Source organism: Balaenoptera musculus, chromosome 3 (assembly GCF_009873245.2).
Source record: "Balaenoptera musculus isolate JJ_BM4_2016_0621 chromosome 3, mBalMus1.pri.v3, whole genome shotgun sequence".
Classification (NCBI taxonomy): domain Eukaryota; kingdom Metazoa; phylum Chordata; class Mammalia; order Artiodactyla; family Balaenopteridae; genus Balaenoptera; species Balaenoptera musculus.
This window is the reverse complement of record NC_045787.1, coordinates 157,983,830-158,011,353: the sequence shown is the minus strand read 5'-3', so window position 1 is coordinate 158,011,353 and position 27,524 is coordinate 157,983,830. Positions and strand designations below refer to the sequence as shown.

At 58.7% G+C, this 27,524-nt stretch overlaps 2 protein-coding genes across 10 annotated transcripts in view; one reads left to right on the top strand and one right to left on the bottom strand.

Moving 5' to 3' along the window:
• CRTC1 (CREB regulated transcription coactivator 1) overlaps positions 1–826 on the top strand; it is a 73,780-nt gene extending 72,954 nt beyond the window's left edge. For 8 of the 9 annotated variants that reach the window (XM_036847592.1, XM_036847589.1, XM_036847588.1 and 5 more), the window contains one exon: positions 111–826. In XM_036847592.1, coding sequence (XP_036703487.1) covers positions 111–322 — 212 coding nt within the window. In that variant the 3' untranslated portion in view covers positions 323–826. The remainder of the gene's footprint in view (positions 1–110) is intronic. The other variant, XM_036847593.1, reaches the window with a different exon arrangement.
• Positions 827–6,012: 5,186 nt separating this feature from the next.
• On the bottom strand, positions 6,013–13,598 carry LOC118892667 (cartilage oligomeric matrix protein). Its single transcript, XM_036847417.1, has 19 exons — positions 13,501–13,598; positions 13,186–13,271; positions 12,719–12,770; positions 12,112–12,281; positions 11,271–11,408; positions 10,902–10,976; positions 10,648–10,806; positions 10,455–10,559; positions 10,259–10,366; positions 9,899–10,058; positions 9,237–9,355; positions 8,975–9,027; positions 8,693–8,874; positions 8,299–8,477; positions 8,123–8,171; positions 7,724–7,920; positions 7,062–7,234; positions 6,303–6,442; positions 6,013–6,219 (listed from the first exon to the last, which is right to left on the bottom strand). Exons 1-19 carry the CDS (start codon positions 13,577–13,579, stop codon positions 6,173–6,175), a joined length of 2,271 nt encoding a protein of 756 aa, XP_036703312.1. The 5' UTR covers positions 13,580–13,598; the 3' UTR covers positions 6,013–6,172.
• Positions 13,599–27,524: the final 13,926 nt, after the last annotated feature.

Genomic DNA, 27,524 nt, shown 5'->3' with positions numbered 1-27,524 from the left:
GTGAGCTCCCTGGTATGGCCTGAGCATTGATGGGGGCCATGGAGGCGCAGCGTCGGGGTGCGGGGAGCCAGGGCCAAGCTGAGCCTTTTGTGTGTACCCCCCACCCCCAGTGACAGGAGAGTCCCCTCCCAGCCTCTCTAAAGAACTGACCAGCACGCTGGCCGGGGTCGGTGACGTCAGCTTCGATTCTGACAACCAGTTCCCCTTGGACGAACTCAAGATTGACCCCCTGACCCTGGACGGACTGCACATGCTCAATGACCCAGACATGGTCCTGGCCGACCCGGCCACCGAGGACACCTTCCGGATGGACCGTCTGTGAGCCGCACGCCCGGCACACGGCCGCCCAGCCCCCGGCTCCGTCACCCCACCGGTCAGTGGTCCCCACGGCGTCCCCCCAAGCCTGGGGACGGCGGCGCTCCGTCCCTCGCAAACGGCCGAGCTTGTGATTCTGAGCTTGCAATGCCGCCAAGCGCCCCAGCCCACCCGCCCGCCCACCCCGGTCGTCCACCTCCCGCGTGAGGCCGCGTGTCGTCGCCCCCGCGGACCCTCCCTGCTCTCTCGTCCCCCTGTAAGATGCGGAAAGCGCGCTGGGCAGGGCCGCCGGCCTCGGGGGGCGCCGTGCTCTGCGATGGTGGTGGGCTGAGGTGCATCTTGCGACTGTTGTCCAGCTCTCACTGCCTTCCTTTGTCCCCGGTCCCCCCACCCGCCCGCGCTCCCAGCCCTTGGTTAGGTAGCGAGCCAGCCCCACCCTGCCAAAAGGAGAAGGCGCCGGGGGCGGGGGGTGGGCGGACATGAAGCGGAAATAAACACTATTTGGACTGCCGTCTTTTATATTTCTGAGCACACACAGAACACTAGACTCCATCCCACGGAGGTGGGATGCGAACATGTGAACGGAGCATGCGAAGCAGCTACATCTCCCCCGGGGGCCCAGTAGGGAAGCCCACGCCCCCCCCCCCCCCCGCCACCCGCAGCTGGGCCCCTCGGTGGCCGCCTTTGCTGTGAAATCCCCACCCAGGCCTGTCGGGGATGCACGTGGAGGCGGGGATTATTTCTAGGGGGTTTTGTGACTTGTTTCCATCTTTCTTTCTCTGTACCGTGGTCACTGTTACTATTATTTAAAGAATGGCCGGGGGTGGGGGGGCGGAGGCGGCCGGGGCATTTTTTGGTTTATTTCTTTCGGTTTGTATTTACATTTGGGTTGTAGATGAATAACTGATTCCTTCAAGCCAACACTTGCTGAGAGCATGTTTTTATTCTAGAAATCCAACGTTATAATATTTGTAAGCTAACTGGAAGCAGTCTGCTGCCTGCCCGGGTCTGAGCTGCATCTCCAGCCTTTTTACTTTTGCTCCGTTATCCCAAAACAGAAGGACATGAGGTTGGGCTGGGCTCGCTGGGCTGGGTGGGCACTCTGGCAGAAGCTGGCAGCAGCGGCCAGAGGGACCTCCGCTCTGATCCCTAACAGACTTCTGGGAAGGAGCCCCGGCTTCCATCAGGGGTCTCGTGAAGACCCAGCTCTGCCCGGCCTTCCCAAAGGTGCCAGCCAGTCCTCCGGGCAGGCCTGTCCTAGACCCCGTGGCTGGCGGCAGCAGCTGCGGCCCCTCTGTCCTGAGATGCCCCGGAGATGAGCCTGTCCTCAGCACCCCCATCCCAAGGACCAGCCGACATTCATCCCCTCCCACCATCCCGCCATCTCTTTCGTAGCCCTTCCTGGCAGGGCTGGATTTGGAGGCAAAGAGCAGTGTGCATTTTAGCGGCTGGTTTCCAGGTGCTTCTCAAAGTGCCTCAGGAGGCCCAGGTGACCATCCATCGGGGCTCACTGGCGCACCAGAGGCCATCCCTCTGCCCTACAGGCCCTGCGAGGGGGGCGACAGGGCTGGCTTTGTGTTCTGTCAGTTGCTTTGGAATAGGAACGTCCGTTTCATTCCCTCCGACATCACATCTCGAGTTCTTACTCGCTCCTCCGCCTGCCAGCAGGGCTGGCACCTCCTGCCTGGTGCGTTTCCGCCTCCGTCGGGGTCTTGGGAGCTCCCGCCTCTTATCTGTGGGAGCCAGATTTGATCCTAGCGACCATCCCTCTCTCTTGTTCCCTGGCTGGGCTCTTAGCACGTGGCCAAGTGGCCGCGTGGCCCCACAGTCGGGAAGCCCCCTGTCCTCGGTCACTTGGCCTCTGCCGCTGTTGTCTGGACTGGAGTTAGGGTTAGTGTCAGTCCATCCAGGTCAAGGGCCCGTCTTCTTTCCAGGGCTGGGGGCGAAGAGTGAGGACTCTTTTTTTCTTTTTTTAAAGAAAAACTACATGTATGTACATAGAAGGGTTTGATTACCATTAGACTTGTATGTAGAACTTTTTTAAAAAAACGGCCTTAATAAAATTACAAGCAACCTTCCTGGATGCCATTTTCAAACAAGGAGTTGGGGACCCCGTGAGGGAGCCCCGTCAGCCCACACTTCCCATCTGCCCAGCACTGGGTTCTTGGTGCAGATGGGCAGGGAAGGAGGGGCTGTCCAGCCCCATGGCCCGTTTCTAGCATCCCTCGGCCAGGAGCACAGGTGATACTGTATTAACACGGCAGCCTCAGCCCGTGAGGGGCGTAGGTGCAGAGCTTTCCCGGGGAGGGGATCCAGCCAGGAGCCAGCGGCCAGGTGTCCTCAAAGGGTTCACTGCCCCGTCCTGGGCCTGGGCAGGCCTCTGGGGGTCTACAACAGGGGATTTTGGTTTTTTTCTTAAGTATCATTTCTCTACTAAATGTTGAATATGAATTGCCAAGACTTTTAGAAACAGGACAGCTTAAGGGAATCAGCCCTTTGACTTGTGATGTGAAAATACTGTGATTTCAGGCGAGCTGCGCCATGAGGGGTGAGCCGGGGCGCCTGCATCGTGTATATAGACCCGCTCGCTGTGGCCGAGCCCCCCTCAGCTGTGCAAACCTTTCCTCCGGGAGCGTGAGCCAACCAGCGTGTCCCCACCTGCCTCAGTTTACCCTCTGTCCTCTGAGCCCCCAGGGTGGTAAATTTGTTCCCCCATGAGGCTCCATGGGCCGAGGATGAGACCTGGGGTCAGCCTGTCTCTGTGTCCCCCAGAGAAGAGAGTTCATGCCCCTGGTCCCCACCCCCCGCCTGTCAGCATCACCCCTGCAGTGCCCGGGGTTGACTTGGGGAAGGAGAAGGAGGAGTCTCATGGGGATCACGTCCCTGTCACAGGTACCCGTGAGGACCTCCACCCACACCGTGCCCTTAGCAGAGGGAAGACAGGCAGCACTGTTTGGGGTACCCTGCCGCCCCCTCCCCGCTTTCCTTGCACGCCTTGCTTCCCCCCAGCGCTCTTCTGGGCAAGAAGGGTAGGGGCCAGTCCCTTGGGGCAGGGGGCCCTGAGACCCTCAGTGGAAAGCTCAGGGGGCAGGTCGACCCTTCAGCAAAATTTGGAGGCCCACGGCCAGCGGTATCCAAAAACCAGTCAGGCTTCCCTGTGGGGACAAGTACACAGCAGAAGGGACCCTAATTGCTTTGGGTCCAGCCCCCAACCCCACTGCGGTCCACGGAGTTCCCTGGGACCAGGCCTGCGAGGCTGGAAGGCAAGGGCAGGTGTGTGTGTTTGCAGCCCTTTCCCCAGCAACGCCTCCATGCTCACCTCCAGCCTCCCCACTGGCTTCAGGGCCACCTGCCTGCCTGCCCAGGGGGTATGCACTGGGGGTGCTTGGCCGGCCTTTGCGGCCTGTGTGCTGTTATCTCCTTGTGGGTTTTGAGGGCTGGGCAGGAGGGTTCTGACGTCGTAGGTGTGCTTGGCCTGATTTCTTCAGGCGGCCGACCTCCCAGGAGGGCGGCCAGCCAAGTGGGCCCGTCGTGAGGCCTGTATGTCACAGTGGGGCGGGCAAGGACAGCTGTCCATCTGTCCGTCCATCAGATGCTGTGAAACTCCTGCATGGAGAGCGAGACGTCCCGTGTCGTCCATCCATCCTGCTGGGGTGGGTGTCCAGTCTGGGGACCGCGTGCATGCCGGGTGCTGGCTGCGGCCTGGTCTCGGGGGACGGGAGTAGGTACGAGGCCCATGGAGGTGCTGGGTGGGACTCAAGAAGCAGGGGCGACCCCCCTCTGTCCAGCCTCCTGGGCCTAATGAGCCCCCCTCATCACCTGCTCCTAGAGAAGACTTTGTTGACCTGGAGGCCTCCAGGCAGCTGAGAACGCCTGGGATGGTGCACCCCTCCCCAGACCTCCACATTTCAGCTGACCCTGAGCTAGTTCATAACCAAACTTGCTGCCAAACTCCTGCCCCCAACTGAATTCTGAGTCTTCTGCATTTCCAAAGAAGGCATCCCCACCCCAGGGTGCACGCTGGGTGTGGTGAGGCCTGGTGGGGTCAGGAGACCCTCCACCTCCCCTGCCCCCGCCCCCAGCCCTGACACAGCAGTAGCAGCACCCATCACCCTCACTGGGTTCTGAGGGAGCTGTAGTCAGAGTCCTCAGGGTGCCCTTGGCGTGGTGTTGGGGCACAGGGGTGCAAGGTCAAGGGTACCTGCTGCTCTTGGGCCTGGCCTACCACCCCTGCAGGTGACGCTTCAGGTGAGGGAGCTGTGGCCACCTGAGCTCCGCCCCCCCCCCCCCGCCACGTGACCTAAAGAGCTGGGGGGAGGATTTGGCACCTCGCCTACCCTGGGAGGCCTGCCTGGGGTGAGTGGGCAGCCAGGTCTGTTTCTGCCCGAGTTCTCCGTGGACCCTGAGCCCCCATCCCCTGGGGGTCTCACAGCATATGACAGGGGTCCTTGGGACATTCCTTTGTCAGGCCCTGCCCGGCCAGCTTGGCCTGAACCAACTCTTTCTGGCTTCCTCGGCTTTTGGGGGTCCTGGCTGTGTGGGGCTCAGGCACCTCTCATAACTGTTGGTGTGCCACAGGTGGCTGGCCACAGACAAGAGTTCTTCCCCAATGGAGGTGGGGTGACCTGCACCCCCAGGCCTGGGCACTGGGGTACTCCTGAAGGCGCCGGGGGGCAGACAAGACCCTTGTGACCCGGGCCTCAGTTCCCTCTTGTCATTAGCTCAGGCCCACGGGTCTCAGGGCCCCAGGCTCATCCCAGGCAGGGGCTGGGCGTCAGGGGCTGGTTCCAGACAGCTCCCTCTGCCTTCTGCCCTCCTGGCCAGTGCCCAGCACCCTGTTCCGAGGAGCCAGTGACACTTGGGTTGCCCCCATCTTGCAGGGTTGTGGAATTTGGGGGTAATCGATGCCCAGCCTGTCATTTCTGACCTCCTGCCAACCGGGGACAAGGGGACACATCTATGGCATTTGCCACCAGACTCCGGAAGGGAGGGCTTTGGCAGTCAAGGTCCACTGGCCCCGCCATGCCCTCCGTTGGAAACTGCCCCTGCCCCTCCAGGAACTGGGCGGTACCACTGATATATGCAAACCCGCCAGTCCAAGCCCTGTCCCACTCATGTCCCTCTTTCCCTCAGGCTGGCTCTGCCCCCACCCCCAGCATGTACATTGTGCTGTAGATGTCCCGTGGGCCGCACGCGTGGGTGCCCACGGCGGGTGGGGGCGGGCGCTCAGGGTGCACTCGGCCGGCCCCTGCCCATCCTTTCTGGCGTGGACGCTATCGTCTGTGTACCTTTGCATCCTTTGTAATGAAACATAATAAAAATCCAATGTTTTCATCTCTGCCTCCTCTCCTTTTTTCCTGCCCTCTTCTCCCCTCTGGAGGATGAACTGTGGGTGTTGCAGGTGCACCAGGCAGAAGCCACACAGGGGCCACACACACACACAAACACACACACATGGACACATGGACACGCAGGCGTGAGCCCCTCACACACACACCCCAGGATCCTGGGGCAGACGCCCCAGGCGAGTGAGTGGGATGCAGCAGGGCCGGACACTCCTAGTCAGGCTCCTAGGGCCCCAGCCAGTCACGGGGGGAGTCAGTGGCAGGCCCCCAACTCTCCCAAGGCCTGAGTTTGGGGCCCCTGGCCTCCCCTCAGAGGCTCGACCCTGCCATCTCCCCGCGGCAGAGACCACAACCAGCTGCTCCGCCACACACACACTTTATTTGGTCCTCTCTGAGCCCCTCTCCCTCCCCACCAGGCCAGCTGCCTCTTGGGGCCGGGTGCTGATGGCCTTCCACAGTGAGGGCAGCTGTGAGGGTGGCCGTCATCCAGTGGCGGGTCCCCACCTGTGTCCCTAGGCCTGCAGCAGCCTCTGGACCTCGTAGTCCTCGGGGATGGTGTCTGTGGAGAGAGGGTGAGCAGGTGAGAGGGGGGTGAGGCTGGGCAGTAAGGACTCCCCACCTTCCCCAACAGGGTCCTCTTACCATTGCAGCGGTAGCGCAGGTTGGCCCAGATGATGTTCTCCTGGGAGAAGCAGAAGACTCCCAAGCGGCCTCCCCGCATGGTCGTGTCCAGGACCACATTGCTGTCCGCCACCAGCTCCGGGCCCTCGTAGAACCTCACTCTGCGGGGAAGGAAGGGGCTGTGATTCGGGGCCCTGGGCCAGGTGCCGCCTCCCCTCTCAGAGCTTCAGCGTCCTGCCCCATGAGCTAGGCCCCCTCCTCTCTAGGAGAGGGGGCCATATGTCTCCCTGCCTGGGCCATGCTCAGGGCAGAGGGGGCTCCTGACCTGAGCCTCAGTTTCCCTGTGTGAGAGGATGGACATCTAGGGCCCTGCACACAGTAGGTGCTAAGCATAGTGCCTGGACTTCCTGGCAGCGCAGAGTGGGGACTGAGAAACCGGGAGTGAGTGAGACCCCACCTACTGCTGTGTGCAGAGTCCAGAACCACCGGACCCTTGAGCCCAGACCACCCAAACTGGCCCCGCCTTTCCTGAGTCCAGGCTCCCCCCTTGTCCCACCTCTCCTCTGGCCCTGCCCCCTGAGCAGCTCCCTGCACGGCCTGGCCCTTTCCCCTGTCCTGGGATGGGTATCATGCCCCAGGGCCAGACAGTATTTCTAACTGCCTGTATTATTCCCATTTTACAGATAAGGGGACCGAGGCCCCCTGAAGCACTCCCCACTTCCCTCAAGAGCCAGGATAGAGCAGGGCCTCCGGGCCCCCTGGCAGAGGGCGGGTTCCCACCTGATGTAGCCCACTTGGGGCCGGTGCTGCAGGAACCAGCGGTAGGACGTCTTGTCCTTCCAGCCCACATTGCGGGGGTCCTTCCACAGCAGCCGCACTTGTGACTCTGTGTCCCCCGTGTGCCACAGTGCATTCCGAAGCTGCTCCCCAGGGCCTGTGGAGGACTTCACGGCCTGCCACGCCGGAGAACAGGGGAGCGGGGGTCAGAGACCACACAGGCCACCAGAGCCCCCAGACAGGCAAGGAGCTGTGAGTCATAGAGGAGTGGTGGGGGCCCCCAGTATGCCTGGATGGGAGACCCACGAGGAGGCCTTGGGGGCCACGTGGAGCTTTGCAGGCAGGCTGTAGGGGCAGCAATGGTTTGTGGGATAAACTCGAGTCTAGAGGACTTGGGGAATTCTAGGGTTTCACTGAAATACTGGGGTCTATGGGGCCTGCAGGAGGATTTGGAACCTGAGGGAAAGTTTGGGGCTCTGTGAGAGGGTTTTGGGGCCCACAGAAAGATTGGGGGATCCCGGGGGAGTGTTTGAGGGCCTGTGGGAGGAACTAGGTAGAAAGACTTCGAGGTTCATAGAATGAGGCCGGGGGCTTTGGGGATTTGTGGGAGGGTTTGGGGCCTCCGAGTTGGCACTCAGACCCAGAGTTCAGGTCGGGCCCAGCACCTTGAGCTGGATGCCAGGCTCCGCCACTGCACGGAAGGGGTTTGCCTGCCAGTATGTCTGCTCCATCTGCTTCCACATGACCACGTAGAAGCTGGAGCTGTCCTGGTAGCCAAAGATGAAACCCGCATAGTCGTCATCCGTGACCGTGTTCACGTGGAACGTGCCTTCAAAGTCCACGCCATTGAAGGCCGTGTAACCTGGGGAGAGGAAGGGACGCTAGCCCCTGCCGCACCAGGGCCCAGATCCGCCCCCGGCCCCGCCCCTCCAGAGTCCAGAACGCCCGACCCCTGAGCCCAGACCACCCAACCTGGCCCCGCCTTTCCTGAGTCCAGGCCCGCCCCGTCCCACCTCTCCTCTAGCCCCGCCCCCTGCACGGCCTGGCCCCTCCCCATGTCTCACCCACACCCAGGCCAGGGTCGCTGTTCATCGTCTGCACAATCTCCATCCCCTGGTGGGGTTCAAAGGAAGAAAGGCCTCAGGCCAGCCGTGTGTGCCCTCGGCTCCCCGCCCCTAGCTTAGGACCCGCTGTGGCGGTCCTGGGCTCCCCCCACCTCCCGCCTGGGCCCCGCCCCCACCTGGTTGAGCACCACCCAGTTAGGGTCTATCTGCGCGTCGCCTTCGGGGTCCAGCACGACCGTCTGGAAGGCCCGGAAGTCGGTGAGGGTGACCTCAGCGTTCTCCGGACACACATCGATCTTGTCCACCACCTTGTCTGCATCAAAGTCCCCCTGGCACACGTCGCCCACGCCGTCCCCTGAGAGGAGATGGGAGGCCCCCCCCACCGTAGTAGAATCAGCTCCAGGCCCCGCCCCAGGCCTGGCCACGCCCACACAGGCTACCAGCCCTGCCCACACCGTGTCTCCAGCTCCGCTCACACATGCCACTGGCCCCACCATGCCCACCCCAAATCTCACCCTAGTGGCTCCACACTAGCCCCGCCCCCACCACAGGCCCTGCACCCTGCCTTACGGTCCACGTCTTCCTGGCCCGGGTTGGGCACCAGGCGGCAGTTGTCCCGACTGTCGGGGACCTCATCGTTGTCATCATCGTCGTCGCAGGCGTCACCCTGGCCATCGTGGTCTGAGTCCTGCTGGGCGCTGTTGGGCACTGTGGGGCAGTTGTCCCGCGAGTCCTGGTGCCCATCCCCATCCCTAGAGTGGGTGGGTGGGGCAGAGACAATGAGACCCCAGAAAGCTGGATCAAGGGCTGCCCACCCTGGGTCCCCACCTCAGCCCCAGATGTCCTCCTTACTGGTCTTGGTCGCTGTCACAAGCATCTCCCACAAAGTCGTTGTCCACATCCCTCTGGGGGCGGGGGAAGGATGTAGGTGTCCATAATCAGGGCAGAAGAATTCAGAAGCCTCCCGCCCACCCCCAGTTCCAGAGCCAAGGTCCTTCCTGACGCGGAGGAACACCCCCGCCCCCCAGGCTGCTCGGACTGGGCTGGAGTCTTGTTAATCAGCCTGGGGCTCACCCCAGGGGGCTGACCCAGCTGGGGTCTGGCCTGCCCTCACCTGGTCTGCGTTGCTCTTCTGAGGACAGTTGTCACAGGCATCCCCTACACCATCGCCATCACTGTCCTTCTGGTCTGAGTTGGGCACCCTGGGGCAGTTGTCTACCGTGTTGCGGATCCCTGCGGGAAGCAGAAGGACAGAACAGGATCCCAAGATTGGCACGGGGCCAGGCTGACTTCAGCAGGGCAGGTGCAGACCTGGGGCTAGCTTGGGACAGAGTCCCACCGCATCTTTGGCTCCCAATAACTACAAAGTTAAACCAAGTATTCGTGCCCAGTCGCCAGCCTCCTAGAGACTAAATGAATGGACGGCGGTGAGGGGACTAGCTCTGTGAATGCACCACCTCGAGTCTCTGCCCAGATGTAAAAATGGTACCTCCTCGGCCCTAAACCCCAGGCTCACGTCTCTGTCCACTTATTTCCTCCCTGCAGCATCTAACACAGGGACCACCTTCCCCTCCTCCAAAAGTTCCTTCCTTTTCTCCTCGGCATCATATCCCAGCTTGCATTTTGCTGCCCGCCGGAGCATGGTCCACGGTCCCTGGAGCCCTAGGCGAGCATACCCTCTCCGGCTTCCAAAGAAGGCCGAGCCCCGCCCCCAGCCAAGCCTCGCCCCTTGGTGCCAGCCCTTCCCTCTCCCCGCCCCCCTGCCACAGAGCTCACGGTCGCCGTCTGTGTCATCGTCGCAGGCGTCGCCTCGGCCGTCGTTATCTGTGTCCTTCTGATCGTCGTTCTTCTGGGACCGGCAGTTGTCGCACGCATCGCCCCACTTGTCGCCGTCCGCATTGCGCTGGTCTGGGTTCCGCACCAGCGGGCAGTTGTCCTAGAGGTCAGGGCCGGTTGGGAGTAGTCAGGCCTAGAGAGGCAAATGTCACTCCCCAGACTGTCCATCTCCGAGGCCCCGCCTCCTCTGCAGGGAACCCCCTAACCCTCTGGGACCCGCGGGATCAGCCTCTAAGGCCACACCCCTCACTCGAGCCAAGCCCCCATCTAGTCTCGCCTAGGCCCCCGCTTTTGCCCCACCTTCTCGTTGAGGACGCCGTCCCCGTCGGCATCCGGGTCGCAGGCGTCTCCGATGCCGTCGCGATCCACGTCCTCCTGCCCTGAGTTGGGCACCGTCACGCAGTTGTCCTAGGGGTGGGCGCGGCGGGCATGAGGGGCGCTGCCAGGGAGCCCCGCCCACCCTCATACCAGGCTACGCCCTCCAGACCCCGCCCACCTTTCGGCACTGGCGCTCTGAGCAGCGCAGCTTCTCATCGGGAAAGCCGTCCAAGTCTGTGTCGCTGCCGCAGAAGAGCCCGTTGCCAGCCCAGCCGACGCCGCACTGCGGGTGGGGGAGTGAGTGGGTGCTCCGGCGTGGCCCCACCCCCGGACCCTCATCGTACGCCCCTCCTTGGCCCGCTCGCACTCACCATGCAAGATCGCGACCCATCACGCTCCAGGACGCAGTCGGCCTTCTCGTGGCACGGGCTGGGCGTGCCGTCGGGGCAGAAGCGCTGTGCGCGCCGACGGCAGCCTGATGCCTGGTCTCCCACGAAGCCGGGCTGGCACGGGCCGCACTGGAAGGAGCCCTGAGCCCGGGCCACGGGAGGTCAGCCCCCGCCGCCCGACACTTTGCGTCCCATCCTCCATCTCTCAGCCCTTCCCCTCTCCTCCCAGGCCTTACCGGGGTATTGACGCATACGGAGTTGGGGACGCAGTTATGCTGCCCGGTCTCACACTCGTTAATGTCCGTGCAAACCTGGGTGGGAGGGAGGGCAGAGGTCACTGCTCCCACGCAGATACCCCCAGACCTCCCACCCGGTTCACGTCTCCTCTGAATCCTACCTCTCCCCTACATCTTGCCTCCAACCCCGACCATCCCTGACGTGGACCCTTAACTTCCTCTATTCCCCAGACTCCCGTCCCTATGCCCTCCCGCTGGAGCGAGGCAGGAAAAGGCTGCGAGGCTGGAGGTCGAGTTTACTCAACAAAATGCCCCCCACCCCAAAATGCTCCTCTTGGCTCCCCACCCCAACCCCCCCACGGCCCTCACCTGCTTGTTGGCCTTGGCGAAGGCCAGCCCCACGCCCTCGTGGGTGGGGCCGCTGTACCCCGGCGGGCAAGCCTCGCAGCGGAAGCCCGGACTGGTGTTGATGCAGCGGACGTGGGGGAAGCAGGGATGGGCGTTGCACTGGGGGAGGAAGGGCCCCGGAGGGTCAGAGGACAGAGGTGTAGCTGGGCTTCCCCGAGAGAGGCGCCTCAGGGCTTATTGGGCTTGTGCTTGTAAAGTTCAAGGCAAGGGCCATCAGCTAGCTCTTGGGGGCTGGGGAGTGCCATGTGGGGCAGAGGCCACTGTCCCAGGGGTCACACACGGCTTAGCCTTGATGTGGGAAGGGGCAAGACCAGGCGGGGAACAGGGCGTGCCTGAGGGGATCTGTTCCTGGGACCCGGTGGGCTGGGTGCTCATGGGCGGGGGAAGACATTTTGAGGGCGGGTGTCCCCAGAGGAGGCGGGAAGTGGTCGTCGGGGCGTGCGTGCCCGGCGGTGAGGAGGCTGTCGGGGCGGAAGCCACCCGGTGGTGAAAGGGTGGCTGGGGTCGGCGGCTCCCGGCGGTGAGGGGGGTCGTTGAGGCGGACCACTCCCGGCGGTAGGGGAGTCGTCGGGGCGGACGTCACCGGCTACGGAGGAAGTCATCGGGATGGGCGTCCCAGGTGGAGAGGGGGGTGGTAGTGGTGGGTGTCCCCCGGCGGTGGGGAGGTCGTCTGTACCTGCGCCCCTGGAGATGAGGGGGCTCTCCGGGAGAGCACCCCCAGCGGATGAGGAGTTCGTCGGGGCGGTGGGGAGCTGTGGGGTCACGCGTTGGGGGATCGTCGGGGCGGTGGTGGCGGACGCACCTCGTTGACATCGGCGCAGTGCGAGCCGTTGCCGGTGAAGCCTGCGGGGCAGGGTCCGCAGCGCGCACCGCTTGCTGTCTCGGTACAAGCCACGCCGGGGAAGCAGAAGCCGGGCGCGCACTGGCTTAGGGGCCTCACGCTCAGGCTGTGGGTGCGCGCGGGTTGCATCCCTGCGGGGGGTGGGGCGGGAATGGGTAGGGCCACGCCCAGGGGTGGAGCCGGGGTGGGGGGGATGGCCCCCTGAGGGCGTGGTGAGATCCTGGCTGTTCTGCGACCCCGCCTCGTACTGAGCGCTCTGCCCGCCAGGTCTCTCCAGTATCTGGATCTCTGCGCCCGGCCGTTTTTTGCTTCCCCCTCCTCGACTCTCCACCTCCCAGCATCTCTCGCATGGTTTCTGGCCCTTTGGGGGTCTCCCCCTCCCATAGTCTCTGTCTCCCCTTCCTGTTTCTCTCTCTCCATCCCTCATCCAATCTCTCCATCTCTGTCAGCCTCCATCTTCTCCTCTGCCTCTTTTCCTCCCGGTCTGTCCTTCGCTCTCTGTCTCTGTCTCCCCATCTCTTCTTGCTCCCCCCCGCCGCCCAGTCTCTGCCGCCCCAGCTGCGCTCACCGCACGCGTCACACTCCATCACCGTGTTTTTCAGAAACGTCATCTCCTTGACCTTTGGTGCAAGGGGGATGGGGTGTGGTCAGCGGGTCCATCCCTCTCCTCCCCCGTCGGGTCTCCCGTCTCCCTCTCTCAAAACTCCCTTCCCTCAGACCCACCCACTCGGCCCGGGCCCCCTCCCCACGGACTCCCTACCCCGAGATCCCTACTCTCCCAGCCCCTCTCTTCCTTCCCTGGGATTCCCTTCCCCCCTCACGGATCCCTACCCCTCTCCCGCGGAACCCCCTGTCCCTGGGACCCCTCTTTTTCCTCTTTTCCGTAACTCTGGGCTCTCTTCACCTCCACCAGGATTCCCTTCTCCGGTCCTCCTCCCACTCCCCCACACTTCCCCACCTCCGAGACCCCCTTCCCCTCTTCCAAGCCTCTCTGTGCCAACCCGGCACCCCCGTCCCCCCAACCCCGGCAGGCACCTGCTGCCGCAGCAGTTCCCGCACATCCTGCAGCGCCGCGTTGGTCTCCTGCAGTTGGCGGAGCATCTGCGGCCCCAGGTCTGCACCTGCGCTGACAGGGGGCGCTGGTGGGGCGTCGGGGACCGGAGACCCCCATCACCACCCCTCACAACGCCGCCGCAGGGACCCCTGACGCCCACCCCATTTCTTGAGCCTCTGCCCCGCTGCCTGCTTTCTCCGCCCCGTACGCCCCGGCGAACAGTCCCCGAGTCCCAAGAAGCCGCGACCCCAGGCCTCCCGCGAGTCCTGTCCGTTTGGGGGTCAGGGGCGGCTTACCCAGCGGGATCTGCCCCTGGCCCGATGCGCCGAGGGCAGCCAAGGTGAGCAAGAGAACGCGGGCGGCGGTGAGGACCATGACGGCGGCGGGGAGCTGGACAGCGTCTCGCTCTCTGCCGCCCACGAGGCCCGCGCGGCCTATTTATGCCGGCGGCGCGGCCGGCCCCGGGGACGGCCCTCGGCGGCCCTGCCCAGCGTCCAGCCTCAAGGTAAACAGACGGCGCTGGCCTCCGCGTTCAAGGCCCCGCCCAGCGCGGCTGAACGCGGATCCGGCGGGGAAACTGAGTCACGGGGGGGCTTGTGCCGGGGTTGGTGGGGCGGGGAATCAAGCGGGGCCGCCCTCCAGCCTTCTCATTCGCTTATCTGAGTGATGGTTGCGTGCCAAGACTCGGGCATAGCTGGGAACGAAGTGATCCCCCCACAGTGGCTCCCCTCAGCTCACACTTGGGGAAACTGAGTCAGGAGTGGCTAAAGGTTAGGACTCACCTCCTCCCCCAGCCCCTTTCTGATCTCTCTCTGCGGTTCTCTGGCTGGTGAGTAGGGGAGGGGGGCAGCCTGGTCGCCCAGGGACCAGAGCCCACTCAGTCTCCCAATCTGTGCACTGGGCTGTGTGTGTGTCCCTCCCCAGCAGGAGGGTGAGCAAATTAAAGGGCTCTGGCTGGAGGAGATCTGAGCGGAGGAGGCCCTGTGCTTCTGTTTGTCGAGACTTTGCCGTACCATCCGAGCTCCGGTCCAGCTCTGTGGGAACAGCCTGTAATAAAAATAGAAATTACTGCTAATCAGGAAAATCCTCCCAGCCCAGCCATGCTCTTAAGCTACAAAACACCTCTGTTTTCTGGAGTTAACCCTCTTTGCCCCTACCCTCCAGTGTTTGCAGCCTCTATTCTATAGGCAGGGAAACTGAGGACCAGAGAGGGGAAGTGACTAGCCTAGGGCCATTGCGAGGGGCAAGGATGAAGCCAAGGTAGGTTCATTGCCAGATTTGTTCTCATGGGAGGTTGCAGAGAAGTCACTGAGGGCTTCCTGGAGGAGGTGGCAAGGAAACCTAAAGGAAAGGAGGACTCAGATCAGCAGAGACAAAAAGGTGAGGACAGTTCTGGCAGAGGGAAGCATGTGGAGCTTGGAGGTGGGGAAATTTCAGGCACATTCATTACTCTCAAACATGCATTGAGAACCTACTGTGTGCCATGTCCTGTGCAGGACGCTGGGGACACAGAGTGAACAAGCCAGACTGGGCCCCTCCCTCGTGGGGAACCCAGGTTGGTGGGGAAGCAGCTACATGTAATCATCCCAAGGGGCCAGGACTGTGGTGGGGGATGCACAGGCAGCAGTGGGAGCTCCAAGAAGGTGCCTGACCCAGCTTGGGGTGGCAGGGGGAATCTGGGCAGGCTTCTTAGAGGAGGAGGGAACGCCGAGCTAGGACCAGGAAGGTGAGGAGGCCATGGCCAGATAAAGAGATGGTAGAAAGGCATTCCAGGTAGAGGAACAGCATGTGCAAAGGCCCTGAGGCAAAAATGAGCCTGGTCTGATGGACAGTTTGATCTCAGGGTAGAGAAATCTTGGGGCTCAGGAGAAGCAATACCAGTGGGGCAGGGCTTGTGCTGTCTTCTGAGGGCAATGGGGAGCCACAGAGGGTGAGTGAGGAGTGGTGGGTCTGGTGGGGAGGCTGGGTAGGAACAGCCGATCCCAGCCTGGGCACTTCCAGTGAAGTGCCACAGGCCCGTGCCCTGATGCCTGTGGCAGGGCCATGAGCTCACCTCCTGTTTTCCTTGGCGTCCAGCACACCTGGGGGCCACTCCCGGCTGGTGCTGGAATTCTTGGGAAAACCACGGCTCCAGCAAGGGCTGTGGGCTTGCGTGTGCCTCATGCAGCTGGGACAAGGGCACATGGAAGCCAGGCCCCCACCACAGGCTTGGCATGGGGCTGCGGCTTGGACACACGTGGCCTTGTTCACGCCCGGCTATGAGGAGATGCGGGGAAGGACATTCTAGGCGGAGGGAATGGCAAAGGCAGAGGCCCTTAAGATGCCCCAGTCTGCAGATCAGACAACAGAGGCCTGGAGACATGGGCAATCTTGTTTCATGCTCCTGCCTCCTGGATCCTGTCGGCCCTGAAATCCCCCTTCCAGGCAGCAGCCCCCTCCTCCCACGCACACCTCGGCAGCCTCACATTACACAATAACTCACTCTGAGTGTCCTTCCGGCCTTTGTACCTGCTGCCCCCCACCATACTGAACACCTTCCTCCATCCTCCAAGGTCTGGCTCTGGTGCCCCCTCCTTCAGGAAGACCTCCCTGCTCTTCTTGGGCAGGGCTTAGGGGCTGGTGCCTGTGTGACATTCTTCTAGGATGCCTGACAGAATATTTCTGGCAGAGAAAGTTGGGATGGCCTCACCGGGGGGACTGGAAATGTCTGTGTTTTGTTCTGTTCCTCCTACCCTGGGGGCCACTGGGCCTGCAAAGAGCACCTGCCATGATTAGTGTAACATTGTTATTATTCCTTATAATTAATGTAACGTAATTACTATTAATAATAGTAACCCCTGCTACCACTGTACTTTAGGACAGACTCAGGAGCCACATGGCCTGGGTTCGAATGTCAGCTGGGCATAGCCTTGCTGTGTGACCTAAGGCAAGTTGCTTGACTTCTCTGTGCCTCGGTTTCCTCACCTCGAAAGTGGGAGTGATCACTGTTGAGAGGATTGAATGAGCTAACCCGTGCCCCATGTCTGCCTCCTGTGTTAGCCTCATTATATAATCTGTAATTTATACACTATGTCACTTATACCTCAGATCGTTCTTATTCACATTTCCCTCAGAGTGGGCGTGAGACAGCTCAAGGTCACACAGCCAGCATTAAAACAGGAGAAGGCAGGACCCCTAAGGCCTTCATACCACCCACTGTCTGCCCTTGGCCACAGATTCCAGACAAGAAATGCTAGCCCAGGCCCATTATTAGCTGTGAAGACTCTGCTACCCGGGACCTCCTGGCCTGAGCCCTTGGCTGGAGCCCCAAACAGCCCCCCTTCCCATGATGCTGGACCCAGTGGTTCCAGGAACCTGGCCAGGCTGGGGCAGAGGGGCTAATGCCTGTGTGAAGGGGCCCCTGAGCCCTTCCTGGCAGAGTCCTGCTGGGCCAGGAGACATGTGGGCGCCCCCAGCTCCCCCAGCCGCCTCTCCTTGTGAATCCAAAGAGAAAGTATGTCGGGAAGGCAGCCGCCCTGCCCTGGGCGGGCCCGGCCACAGGCCCAGGGTCTGGGGAATTCATTAGAGCAGCAAGGGAGGCCACTTAGCCACTGCTGCATCCGCAGCTGAGGAGCCTGACCCAGCCTGCCTTGGATGCCCCGACTGGACCCATCTCTCCAGAAGGACCAAGTGGTGGGAAGAGGGGCAGGGGGACAGATAGGACAGATAGGGTGCCATCTGGGCACTGGAGTCTGGCAGGCCCACCCTGACTTGCTCTGTGAATTTCAGCAAGCCCTGCCTCCCCTCCCACTCTCCATTTGCCCCGGCTCTATTGTCATTCTGTCTCAGGCTCTCCAAAAGGTATGATAAAGAAAGAAGAAAATAACAATAAATATAGTGACTACAATTTTATTGAGCAAGTGCCAAATGCTCGAAACCTTGCCACATCACTTTTGTGGGTTTTCCTTTTTTGCCCACTCTCCCCGCAGCCTCAGGAGGCAGGAACTCATCATCATGGGAGGCAGCAGGACACCGCCATGAAGGTCTTGGTCTCTGGCACCAGGACCCTGAGTTTCATGTCCCACCTCTGCTGTGCAACTTGAGACAAGTTGCTTAACATCGCTGTGTCTTGCAGTGGGTGTGTGTGTGTGTGTGTGTGTGTGTGTTTCTTTTCTTTTCTTTGGACAGGGTGGGGGAGGACACCTTCAAAAGTTTATTATAATGTAAATTTTTACTTCTCCAGTTTAGAGAATGGACTATGGAGTTGCCTTAGGGGAGAAAGGACTTCACTAGGAAGTGACTGGAATTTAACAATGTGGCATTGTATGGGCACTGATTTCTGAGAATGATTTTACACCACCATTATCTTCATAATTTTCCAGGGATAACTGTGGCAGGACAAATGACTGCCCTGCTCTTTTCTCCTTTCCTCTCGCATTTAGAGAGAGTTTTGTAGGTAACAGCAAAACAAACCTGTGTCTGTGTTACACGGAGAGAGACTGCCTGTGGTCTCACTACAGTGGTTTCCTTCTCTCCCTCAGTCTGTCTGTCTGTCTGTCGGTCTGCCTCTCTGTCTAATGAAGTGAAAATTGGAAATTCTTAAAGTTTGTTTGCACTATACCAGCAGCACTAAAAACCCAGGTGAAATGGGGACAATGAGAGCCCCAACTTCTTAGGCTCATCATGAGACCCGAATACATTAGTCCGTGAAAAGCGTGTTCAGCACTTTTTGATGCTGGTGGTTGCCAACGTTCCCCACTCTACAGATGGGCAAACTGAGGCTCAGTGCGGCAGGCTCGTCGTGCCTCCTCGATTTGGGCACTGGATGCTCAGAGAGGGAAGACACACAGCCTTGCCGTGGGGAGAAGTGCCCCCACTCAGGTTTCTGTGGGTGGGTAGGCAGGAGAGATCACAGGAACCAGAGCCCTGCCCCCAATTCCTCCTCCCCCCTTCTCCAGCCCCCACCGCAGCTCATTAACAGGAGGCCCTTGTTCAAGCCAGTGACGGGCGGGAGGCCGAGGGCGAGGGCGGGGTGTGTTTACCCACTGGCCGCCTGGCAGGCAGAGGCCCAGGCTCGAATGGGCCAGTGGGGGAGGGAGGCTACCAGGCAGGGGAGAGCCCCAGCCCCGAAATGGGAGGACTGCATACAATATGTGCCAAATAAATGCTTAGCAATCAATAGGATAAAACTAAATAACTCCATCCACTGCACAAGCATTGGCCCCTTGCTGCACAGCGGATGGGAAGGAGGTGGTCTCGGCCCCTCAGCCCTGTGGTAGGTAGCCTCAAAGGTGGACAAATGCACACAAGCTGCATGGAAGTAGGGGCTGGCTGGGCTGTGGAAACAGAGCCCAGGGGTCAGGGAGGCCACTCTGCAGTGGGATGTTAGTATCGAGACCTGAACAGGTGAACGGGTTCCAGCTGAAGAGGGGTGTCCCGGGCAGAGGGCACAGCAAGGGTGAAGGCCTGGGGGAAGGATGTGCCTAATGTATGGGAGGTTCAGCAGGGAGGCAGGTGTGGCTGGAGCAGAGGGGTGAGGGTGTGATGGAAGGGGAGAGGGCTGGACGGGACAGAGCCGTGAACCATTTTGGGCTTCACGGGCCTCTCCAGCCCCATCTCTTTCTGCCCTCCGGGCCCTTAGATGGGCTGTGATTCTCCCTGGTCCACCTTCCCCTTTAACATCGCTCACTCCTCCTCATCCCAGCTGGGTTAGTAGCAACCTCTGGCCTCCAAAGTGTCCTGAGTATCATCTGTCACAGCTCTGACCATACTGAATGGGCACAGATGGATTACATGGCTATGTGGCTGCATCCTTCATCACACTGAGTCCCACCATATCTCCAGCATCATACACATGTTAGAGTAAATGAATGATGGATGGATGGATGGATAATGGGTGAGTAGATGGATGGATGGGTGGATTGATGGACAGATAGATGAGTGAGTGGGTAGGTGGGTGGGTGGATGGGTAAACGGGTGAGTGGATGGACGGACTCACAGAAAGGAAGGCAGATGGATGGATGGACAAATGAATGGATGGTTGGATAGATGATAGCTGGCTGGCTGGATCAGGGGATGGATGGATGGATGGAGGGAGGGATGAATAGATGGGATGGCTAAATGAGTGGACTGATATACAGGCAGATGGGTGGGGAGGTGGATGGATGGGTTGGTGGATAGGTGGCTGGGTGGGTGGCTGGGTGGATGATAGGTGGATGGGTGTATCATAGACAGATGGTAGGATGGATGGATGAATGAATGGACGCCCCCTTGGGGCCTCTCTAGCTACGTGACAAGCCCGTTCAAAGGACATTGTGAGAAGTCAGTCAGACAGTGAAGGTGAAGCACGTAGCAGGTGCCTCTGTCCAGTCTCTGTCTCCCTTACCTTACATGAGACAAAGGGAAGTGAACTGGCCTGGCTCACTCTAGCCACACTGGCTGCCTCTCCCTGTGCCTCCTAGTCTCAGGCTTCTCCCCACCCTAGGACCTTTGCATAGGCGGTGCCCTGCACCTGGAGCACTCTTCCTTCTGCTCTTTACCTGGCTGACCCCTATTTACCCTAACTTAAAGCTCACTCCCTCAGGCCGGACCAGGCTGGCTGGCCTGTGTGTCCCTATTCTCACCCCACAGAAGGAGACTGAGGTGTTCATTCAAACCCTCCCAGGAAGGGCCAAACTACAGCAGCTGTTGGGATCGTCTGCGAGAGAGCTATGGGACGATGACAGCCACATGGAACCCTCCGGAAAAGGGGTGATGCCACTGTTGCCGCTGGCCCACATGGTGCTGGTGGAGGGGGGGGTCATTGCAACACCCACCCCATGAGTTTTCTTGACTCTGTTTCCCGCTGGGTTAGATGATTTACCCTTTTCTAAAGTCAGGAAGTGGGGCTTCTCTGGTGGTATAGTGGTTAAGAATCCGCCTGCCAATGCAGGGGACACGGGTTCGAGCCCTGGTCCGGGAAGATCCCACATGCTGTGGAGCAACTAAGCCCGCGAGCCACAACTACTGAGCCCACGTGCCACAACTACTGAAGCCTGCACGCCTAGAGCCCATGCTCCGCAACAAGAGAAGGCACTGCAATGAGAAGCCCACGCACCACAATTGAGAGTAGCCCCCGCTCGCCGCAACTAGAGAAAGCCCGCGCACAGAAATGACGACCCAGCGCAGCCAAAAATAAAAACAAACAAATAAATAAATTTATTAAAAAAAAGTAAAGTCAGGAAGTTCCAATGAATCCAAGAGTCACAAGACCACAGAACAAGGAGCCACAGAACTAAGGAATGACAGAGTCATAGCATTATGGGTTGCTGGAGACATGGGACCACAACATGCTAAAGCCATGGCACTGTGGGATCCTAGGGCCACGGGATCGCAGTGCTAAAAACCACAGACGCAGGTGATATGGCCACCAGTCAACAGAAGCACAGAACCATGGGATGGTGGAAGCCACAGGAGTCCAGGGAGCCTGAGACACAACACTGGTGAGCCCCACGTATGAGATGCCACAGGATGGAGTCTCAGAGGTGATCCCATCAGAATCACCTTCTCTGCTCCACCCTCACCTGTTGGTTGTCCAGGGAGGCTCCCAGAAGCCACGGGAGCTCTGAGGTGCTCTCTGGGGCAGCCACAGGAGAGAAGGACCACGCCATCGCCAATGCCTGGAGCCAGCCAGCCGCCAAACGCTCAGCGAGTCCCTGTTGCCAGGGCCAAGCGAGGCTGTCCAAGTGCCGGGAAACAGTGCCAGCCTCCGGCCAGGCGCGCCGGGACGCCGAGTGCTCAGCAGCAAGTGGAAAAAGGATCAACAAGTTCCCTCTACATCCATATCCTCTTAAAAGCCAACAGCAACACGGCGTGGAGGGGAGGCTGTATCCTGGCTGTGTCGCCTCCGGATGGCAGTAAACTGGTAAGCTGTCCCCCAGCGCTGGCCTCTGCCCAACACCAGGAGTCATAGCCCAGCTCGGATTCCACCAGACACATCCGTGTATTAATGAGCTCTCCCAGGACAGCAACTGTTCACCCAGCAGACCCGGCACCTGACGCCCAGAATAACCAGTCTGTTTTGGAGAGGGGAAACCGAGGCCCAGAGGTGAAGACCACTGGCCCGGGATCACAGAGGGCCAGAGCTGAGACTCGAACTCAGGGCTGTTGGATGCTAAGAGTGAGCTTGTCACCACCCAGCTGAGCCTCCTCTTGGGAGCCCTAACCCCCCTCCTCCTGGGGCCACAGCTATTTGCTTCCAAATGTGACACAGCGTCGAAGGCAGGAGCGTGGGCTTCGGCAATTTCTTCCCTTTGCTGAACTCAGAACACCTTGTTCACAGAGCTGCCATGGGGACGAAACATGATCTTACATGATCAAACATGAGTGCACACTGGGACCTTGTATTGCTGGCATGGAGGAACTTTCCCTTCCTCCCATTTTATAGATGGGAAAGCAGAGGGTCAGGGAGGGGATTCCAGCCTCCTGAGGCCCCCGGCACCTTCAGTGAGGGCTGTTCTCATCATGATGGGGACGTGGGTATGAACAAAAGCAGCTGATTTTCTGAAATACCAGGTTACAGGGAGGGAAAGCCCATCCCTTGCTGCCTTACCTTAGCGTCAGGGTTACCTTCAGCTATGGCTGGATCCAGAGCCCCAAATGATGCCTTCAGGATCTGTGTCTCTCTGTCAGCTGTCTTCTCCCTTTTCTAAACAAAAATTGTGATAAAATACACATTGCATAAAATTTATAAGTTCAACAATTTTAAAGTGTACAATTCAGTAGTTTTTAGTACATTTGTGATGTCATGCAATCATCACCTCTATCTAGTTCGAAAACATTTTCATCTTCTCCCAAAAGGAAACCCCGTTCCCCTTATCAGTCACTCCCGTTCCCCCTTCCCCCAGCCCCTGGCAACCATTCATCTGCTTTCTGTCTCTATGGATTTGCCTGTTCTAGACATTTCATATAAATGGAATCATACACCATGTGTCCTTTTGTGTCTGGCTTCTCTCACTCAGTATGTCTACAGGGTTCATCATTTTGTTTATCCATTCACCAGCTGATGGACATTTGGGTTGTTTCCACCTTTTAACTATTGTGAATAAAGAACCCTATGAACATGTGTGTACAAGTTTTTGTTTGAACACCTGTTTTCAATTGGGTGCATACCTAGGGTGAAATTGCTGGATCTTGTGATCATATGATGATGAACTATGTTTCACTTTCGGAGGAACCACCACATTGTTTTCCACAGCGGCTGCGACATTTGACACTCCCACCAGCAATGCACAAGGGCTTCAGTTTCTCTGCATCCTTGCCAACGCCGGTTTTTAGATTTTTTTTTGATTATGGCCATCCTAGTGGGTGTGAGGTGATGTCTCTTTGTGGTTCTGATTTGCATCTCCCTCATCAGTCCTCTTCCTGCTTCTTGGAGCGGCAAAGATGGGCCAGGCTTACATTTCTCCAGCCCCATGGTCCAGCGGAAGCAGAGCACCTTGCCCCCTGCTAGGCCCAGTAGAGATCTCAGGGCTGAGGCTCACTGGCCCAGCTCAGGTTCCATGCCCTTCCCGGAACCAGTCACTGTGGTCTGTAGATGGAAGGTTTTGATTGGACAGGCCAGGGGCTTAAGTCATCCTCTCGAGGTGGGGAAGGGGGTAAGCCCCAGCTGGATGCCACCAGATGCAAATGATGGAGACTGGATCAGCCACCTGCCTCCTGCCTTAGTGAGCATTCTGGATTACAGGTTGTCGGACACCACCTGCTTTAATGGAGGTGACCCTGGCAGTATGCCAAGCCTCCATCGTCTGCCTCCATCTCCAAACGCTACATTCAAGGCCCCTCTTGTTACCTTCTGCCTGCAGGAATGGTGGTGGTCCCAGCTCTGGCCCAGGCTTTCCCTGGAAGGCTGCCGCTGGAGGAAGCTCCAGGCCCAGCCAAGGCCCTTCCTTAGTCTGCTGGCCTCTTGACCTCCCCTGGGTACCAGGCAACCTTGAGCATCACAAGGAAACAGGCTTTGCCCGGGACGGCTGCCATCGCCAATGTGTTATTTCCAAATGGCTGGCAGGTGGCAAGAGGAGCCCACACTCACTAATTTCTCACCCCATCACTCATTTCAAGGCTGCTCAACTGACGTTCATCTCTCTTGCTCCCCAGCCCTGCTTCAAGCCCCAAAGGGTTGAAATGGGGGAAATGCACAATAACAGTGAATCATATGATGCAGAGCTGGAAGGGAGGGAGGGAGCAAACAGAAGCCCAGAGAGGGCAAAACATTCGCTCAGGCCACGCAGTACATGAGAGGCAGATTTGATTTGTCTTCATCTTTTTTTTTTCTTTCTTAAAAATTATGTTTTATTGTGGTAAAAACACATAACATAAAACTTTCCATCTTAATCAGTGCACAGTTTGGTGGCATGAAGTGTGTCCACATTGTTGGGCAACCATCCCCACCATCCATCTCCAGAGTACTTTCAGCTCGAAAAACTGAAACTCTGTCCCCATTAAGCAGCACCCCAGCCCTCTCCCCGGCCCTGCCACCTGTCCCCACTTCTTTTTTTTTTTTTTTTTTTTTTTAATTATTGTCCCCACTTCTTAAGCCACACTTGAACCACTTCCTCCTAGTGACTGGGATCAGGAGACCTGAAAGTGTGCTTCCCTGGTGGTGCAGTGGTTGAGAGTCCACCTGTAAATGCAGGGGACACGGGTTCGAGCCCTGGTCTGGGAAGATCCCACATGCCGCGGAGCAACTAGGCCCGTGAGCCACAACTACTGAGCCTGCGCGTCTGGAGCCTGTGCTCTGCAACAAGAGAGGCCGTGACAGTGAGAGGCCCGCGCACTGTGATGAAGAGTGGCCCCCACTTGCCGCAACTAGAGAAAGCCCTCGCACAGAAACGAAGACCTAACACAGCCAAAAATAAATATAAAAATAAATAAATAAAAAAGGATGTATTTGGGCCCCCATATGTGTCAAGATATAGATTCTTAAAAAAAAAAAAAAAAAGAAGACCTGAAAGTGATTCAAGCCAGTTCCCACCCCAGCTGACTTTAAACAGCTGACTTGTGCCCCTGATCTAGAAGATTTGAGACCGCTGAGATCTTGTCCATGGGGCCCCAAGCTGGGTCATGAATGGTCCGAAATGAGGAAGTTGTCTTGGGGATAATGCTGACGCCCTGAGGTGGGGCTGTTTTTCTCCCCATTGCAGAGATGGAAAACTGAGGCTCAGGAACGTGACAGCTGTTGTCTAGCGAACCCACACTGCGTCCCGCTGGACTGGGAGGCCCTCTGGGCAGGGCTGGCCATGGCTTGTCTGAGGGGTTGGTCTCCAGTGCGTGGCCCTCGGCTGAGCACACAGCTGGTGCTTCAGGAGACCTTGATGCGAGTCCAGAGCAATGCCCCCTTTTCCAGATGGAAAACTGAGTCAACTTCCATGTCTAGAGAAATGCTGGGAGCCAGTCTTTTGCCCTCCTGACCCCTGCCTCTGCTCCTAAACAGGTCCCTGGGCGGGTCTCAGATCTGTGGGTTGGCGGGGGGCCCGGGGCCTGTTTTTCCACCCGGAGCTTGGGTTGACACCGGGAAGGGTGAGGCCTCGGTGCTGGGATTATTTTTTTAAACTTTGCAGTTGCAGCCAGAGACACAAAGCTGAAACCGTCCTGCCCCCGACACCTGGCCGGGCCATGGCCAGAGAGGCCACGCGGAGGCCTGACCCACTGGACGCCTGGATGCTGGGCCTCCCCAGACCGCATGGTCTTGGGGCTGCATCCAACTCCACATCTGGATTTCTCCACTTGGTCCCAGTTTCCAGCTGGAAACAAAAGAACCCGGATGGGGAAAACTTGGGCCCTGACTGCTTACACAAAGCTTGGGGTTTTAGGGCTCGGGTCACGCCCCTGCCTGCCTCTCCCTGGTGGACCTGGTCCAGGCTTGGATGTCAAAGGCCACTCTTCGCCCACAAGGTCCACAGTTCCATCTGGAGCTTGACCAGCCTGGCCCAGGCATGTGGTTCCAACCAGACACCTTGACTGCACGGCCAAGGCACAGCCGTTGGTACCCTGATGTCATCTCTCCAAGGCTTTCTGTCTCAGGCAATGGTCCCACCATCCATTCCGTGCTGGGCCTGAGACCTGGGCAGCATCTGAGACTCCTCCCTCCCCCCCCCGCCCCCCGTCGCCATGTTCAGTTTGTCAGCAGCTCTTGTCCCCTCGGCCTCCAAAACATACAAATCCAAACGCTTTGCCCCTCCCAGCAGCCCAGCCCTGGTTTCCACCCCGCTGACTCCTGTCTGGACACTGCCCTGCATTCCCCAGGGTAGCCACAGGGAATGTCTCAAATTCTTAAATCAGATCATGTTCCTCTCTGGCTCACACACCCTCCATGGCTCCCTATTACTCTCAGAATAAATTCCACCTCCTCTCTGTGGCCTGCAAGGCCCCACACAATCTGACTTCATCCCATCCCTCCTGCCTGTCTCCTCCTTCCCTCACTCTGCTCCAGTCACACTGGCTTCCTCACTGTTCTGCCAACAGCCACGTCCTTTCCCACCCCAGGGCCTTTGCACAAGCCATCGTTTCTGTCTGAAATTCTCATTCTCCATATTTACACAGTACTTTCCTGTCCTTCAGATCTCAGCTTAAATATCACCAACCTCAGGAGGCCTCCCCAACCCCTGAGCAAAAATACCTTCACTCAACATTCTTCCAAACACTCTTCACTCTTTGAAATTATCTTCTTTGTGTGTATGTTCATACAAATACAAACTGTATTTTACCTCCAGCATGTACCATCACGCCCAGCCCATAGTAGGTGGGGTCCTGTCTTCTAGGGGACAAAGGGACTTATGAGCCCCAATGACAAGGTTTGAGAAACATCTACTCCTCTGAGTCCCCCTGACCTCCCCCAGCAATGCCCCAGGATTTATAATCAAGAATTTCACCCTCAATACATGCCAGTGTGGGCAAAGGCCGGAGGGGACAAGAACAAGGCAGTGTTCCTGGACCTGGCTGTGGTGGGGCCCGGCTCACATGGGGGCAGGGGACACAGGGCGATACAACTAGACAGGCCAGACAATGAGGTCTGGATTCCATCCTGGGACAATAGGGAGCCATGGGAGGTGTGTGGACCCCATTGCCCTGTGCTGGGCACCGGGAGCCTCCTTCCTCAGACGTCAGCACCCTGTGGGTTGCTCATGTTTGCTGGGAACATCTCGAAGCAGCTTTATACAAATTCCTGTGGAGAACTGTCTCCGACTGGTGGGGCCACGCACCACATCCGTCACCACAGGACTCAGGGAGGTCTGTCGGTCTGCAGGAGCCTCCCAGGCCCAGATAATGTGCTGACAGCCACCTGGCCCTGCCTGGGCCCCTCAGCCTCCCCCAAGAACAGCAAGGTCCCCCCAAGGCCCTAGGCCTGGCTACCCCTTCCAGGCCCTTGGTGGATGCCAAAGACCTCTCTCCTTATTCCCCTGGAATTTTCCTCACAGGCCCTGCCAACGCCTCAAGGAATATATTAAAAGAAAATGTTTCCAGTCCGAGCAGGGCTGTTTTATGCTTCTCGGGGCTGGGAGTCTGACCGCACAGTGGAAAGGCCTCGTCACAACGCTGTTCCTTCTGCAGAGCGGCTTCGATCCTGCTTGCCTCCTGTGCCCTCCTTAGAGGCCTGGGTTCTGCAGGGATTTCCTAGCCAAGCAAAGTCCCCCTCGCCCCCTTCCCCCGGACTGGGGAGAAATTCTCCAGCAAAATAGAGGCTCAGGATAAAGCGTGGAGCTAATGTATTTTCCAACATTTATTCATTCAACAAACGCCTGCTGTGCTCCTACTGTGTGGTCTCCTTCGGGTGCTGGTGAAACAGCAGGAACAAGTGGGACCTGTCCTGCCCTAGAGTGGGGACCAGAATCAGGTGGGAAGGGGCACTAGAGTACCCCCAGGTCACAGGTCTATAAAGGAGGGCAGGAAAGGTGGCAGACATTGCAGGGAATAAGCAAAGGGGCAGAGACCAACATAGGCAGAGCAGTTCCAAAGACGCCTTTCTTTTGTCTAACTGAGGTGAAATTCCCAAAATGTAGAAATCACCATTTTAAAGTGAACAATTCAGTGGAATTTAGTACATTCACAATGTTGTGCAACCATCACCTTTGTCTCATTCCAGAACTTTTTCATCATCCCAGAGAGAAACCTTTATCCATTGACAGTCACTCCCATCCCACTCTCCAGCCCCTGGCAAAAACTGATCTGCTTTCTGCCTCTGTGGATTTGCCTGTTTGGACATTTCACATAAATAGGGTCATACAATATGTGGCCTTTGTGTCTGGCGTCTTTCACTTAGCATAATGGTTTCTAAGTTCATCCGCGATGTAGGGTGTGTCAGGGC

Bases quoted from the DNA above. Each gene is read 5' to 3' on its own strand.
- LOC118892667 (XM_036847417.1), bottom strand. From the start codon at position 13,579: ATGGTCCTCACCGCCGCCCGCGTTCTCTTGCTCACCTTGGCTGCCCTC. The intron at 13,272-13,500 runs GTAAGCCGCCCC...CTGTCAGCGCAG, and splicing joins CCAGGGGCAGATCCCGCTGG to GTGCAGACCTGGGGCCGCAG. The intron at 9,028-9,236 runs GTGAGGGCAGGC...CCCCGCCCCCAG, and splicing joins AGAAGAGCAACGCAGACCAG to AGGGATGTGGACAACGACTT.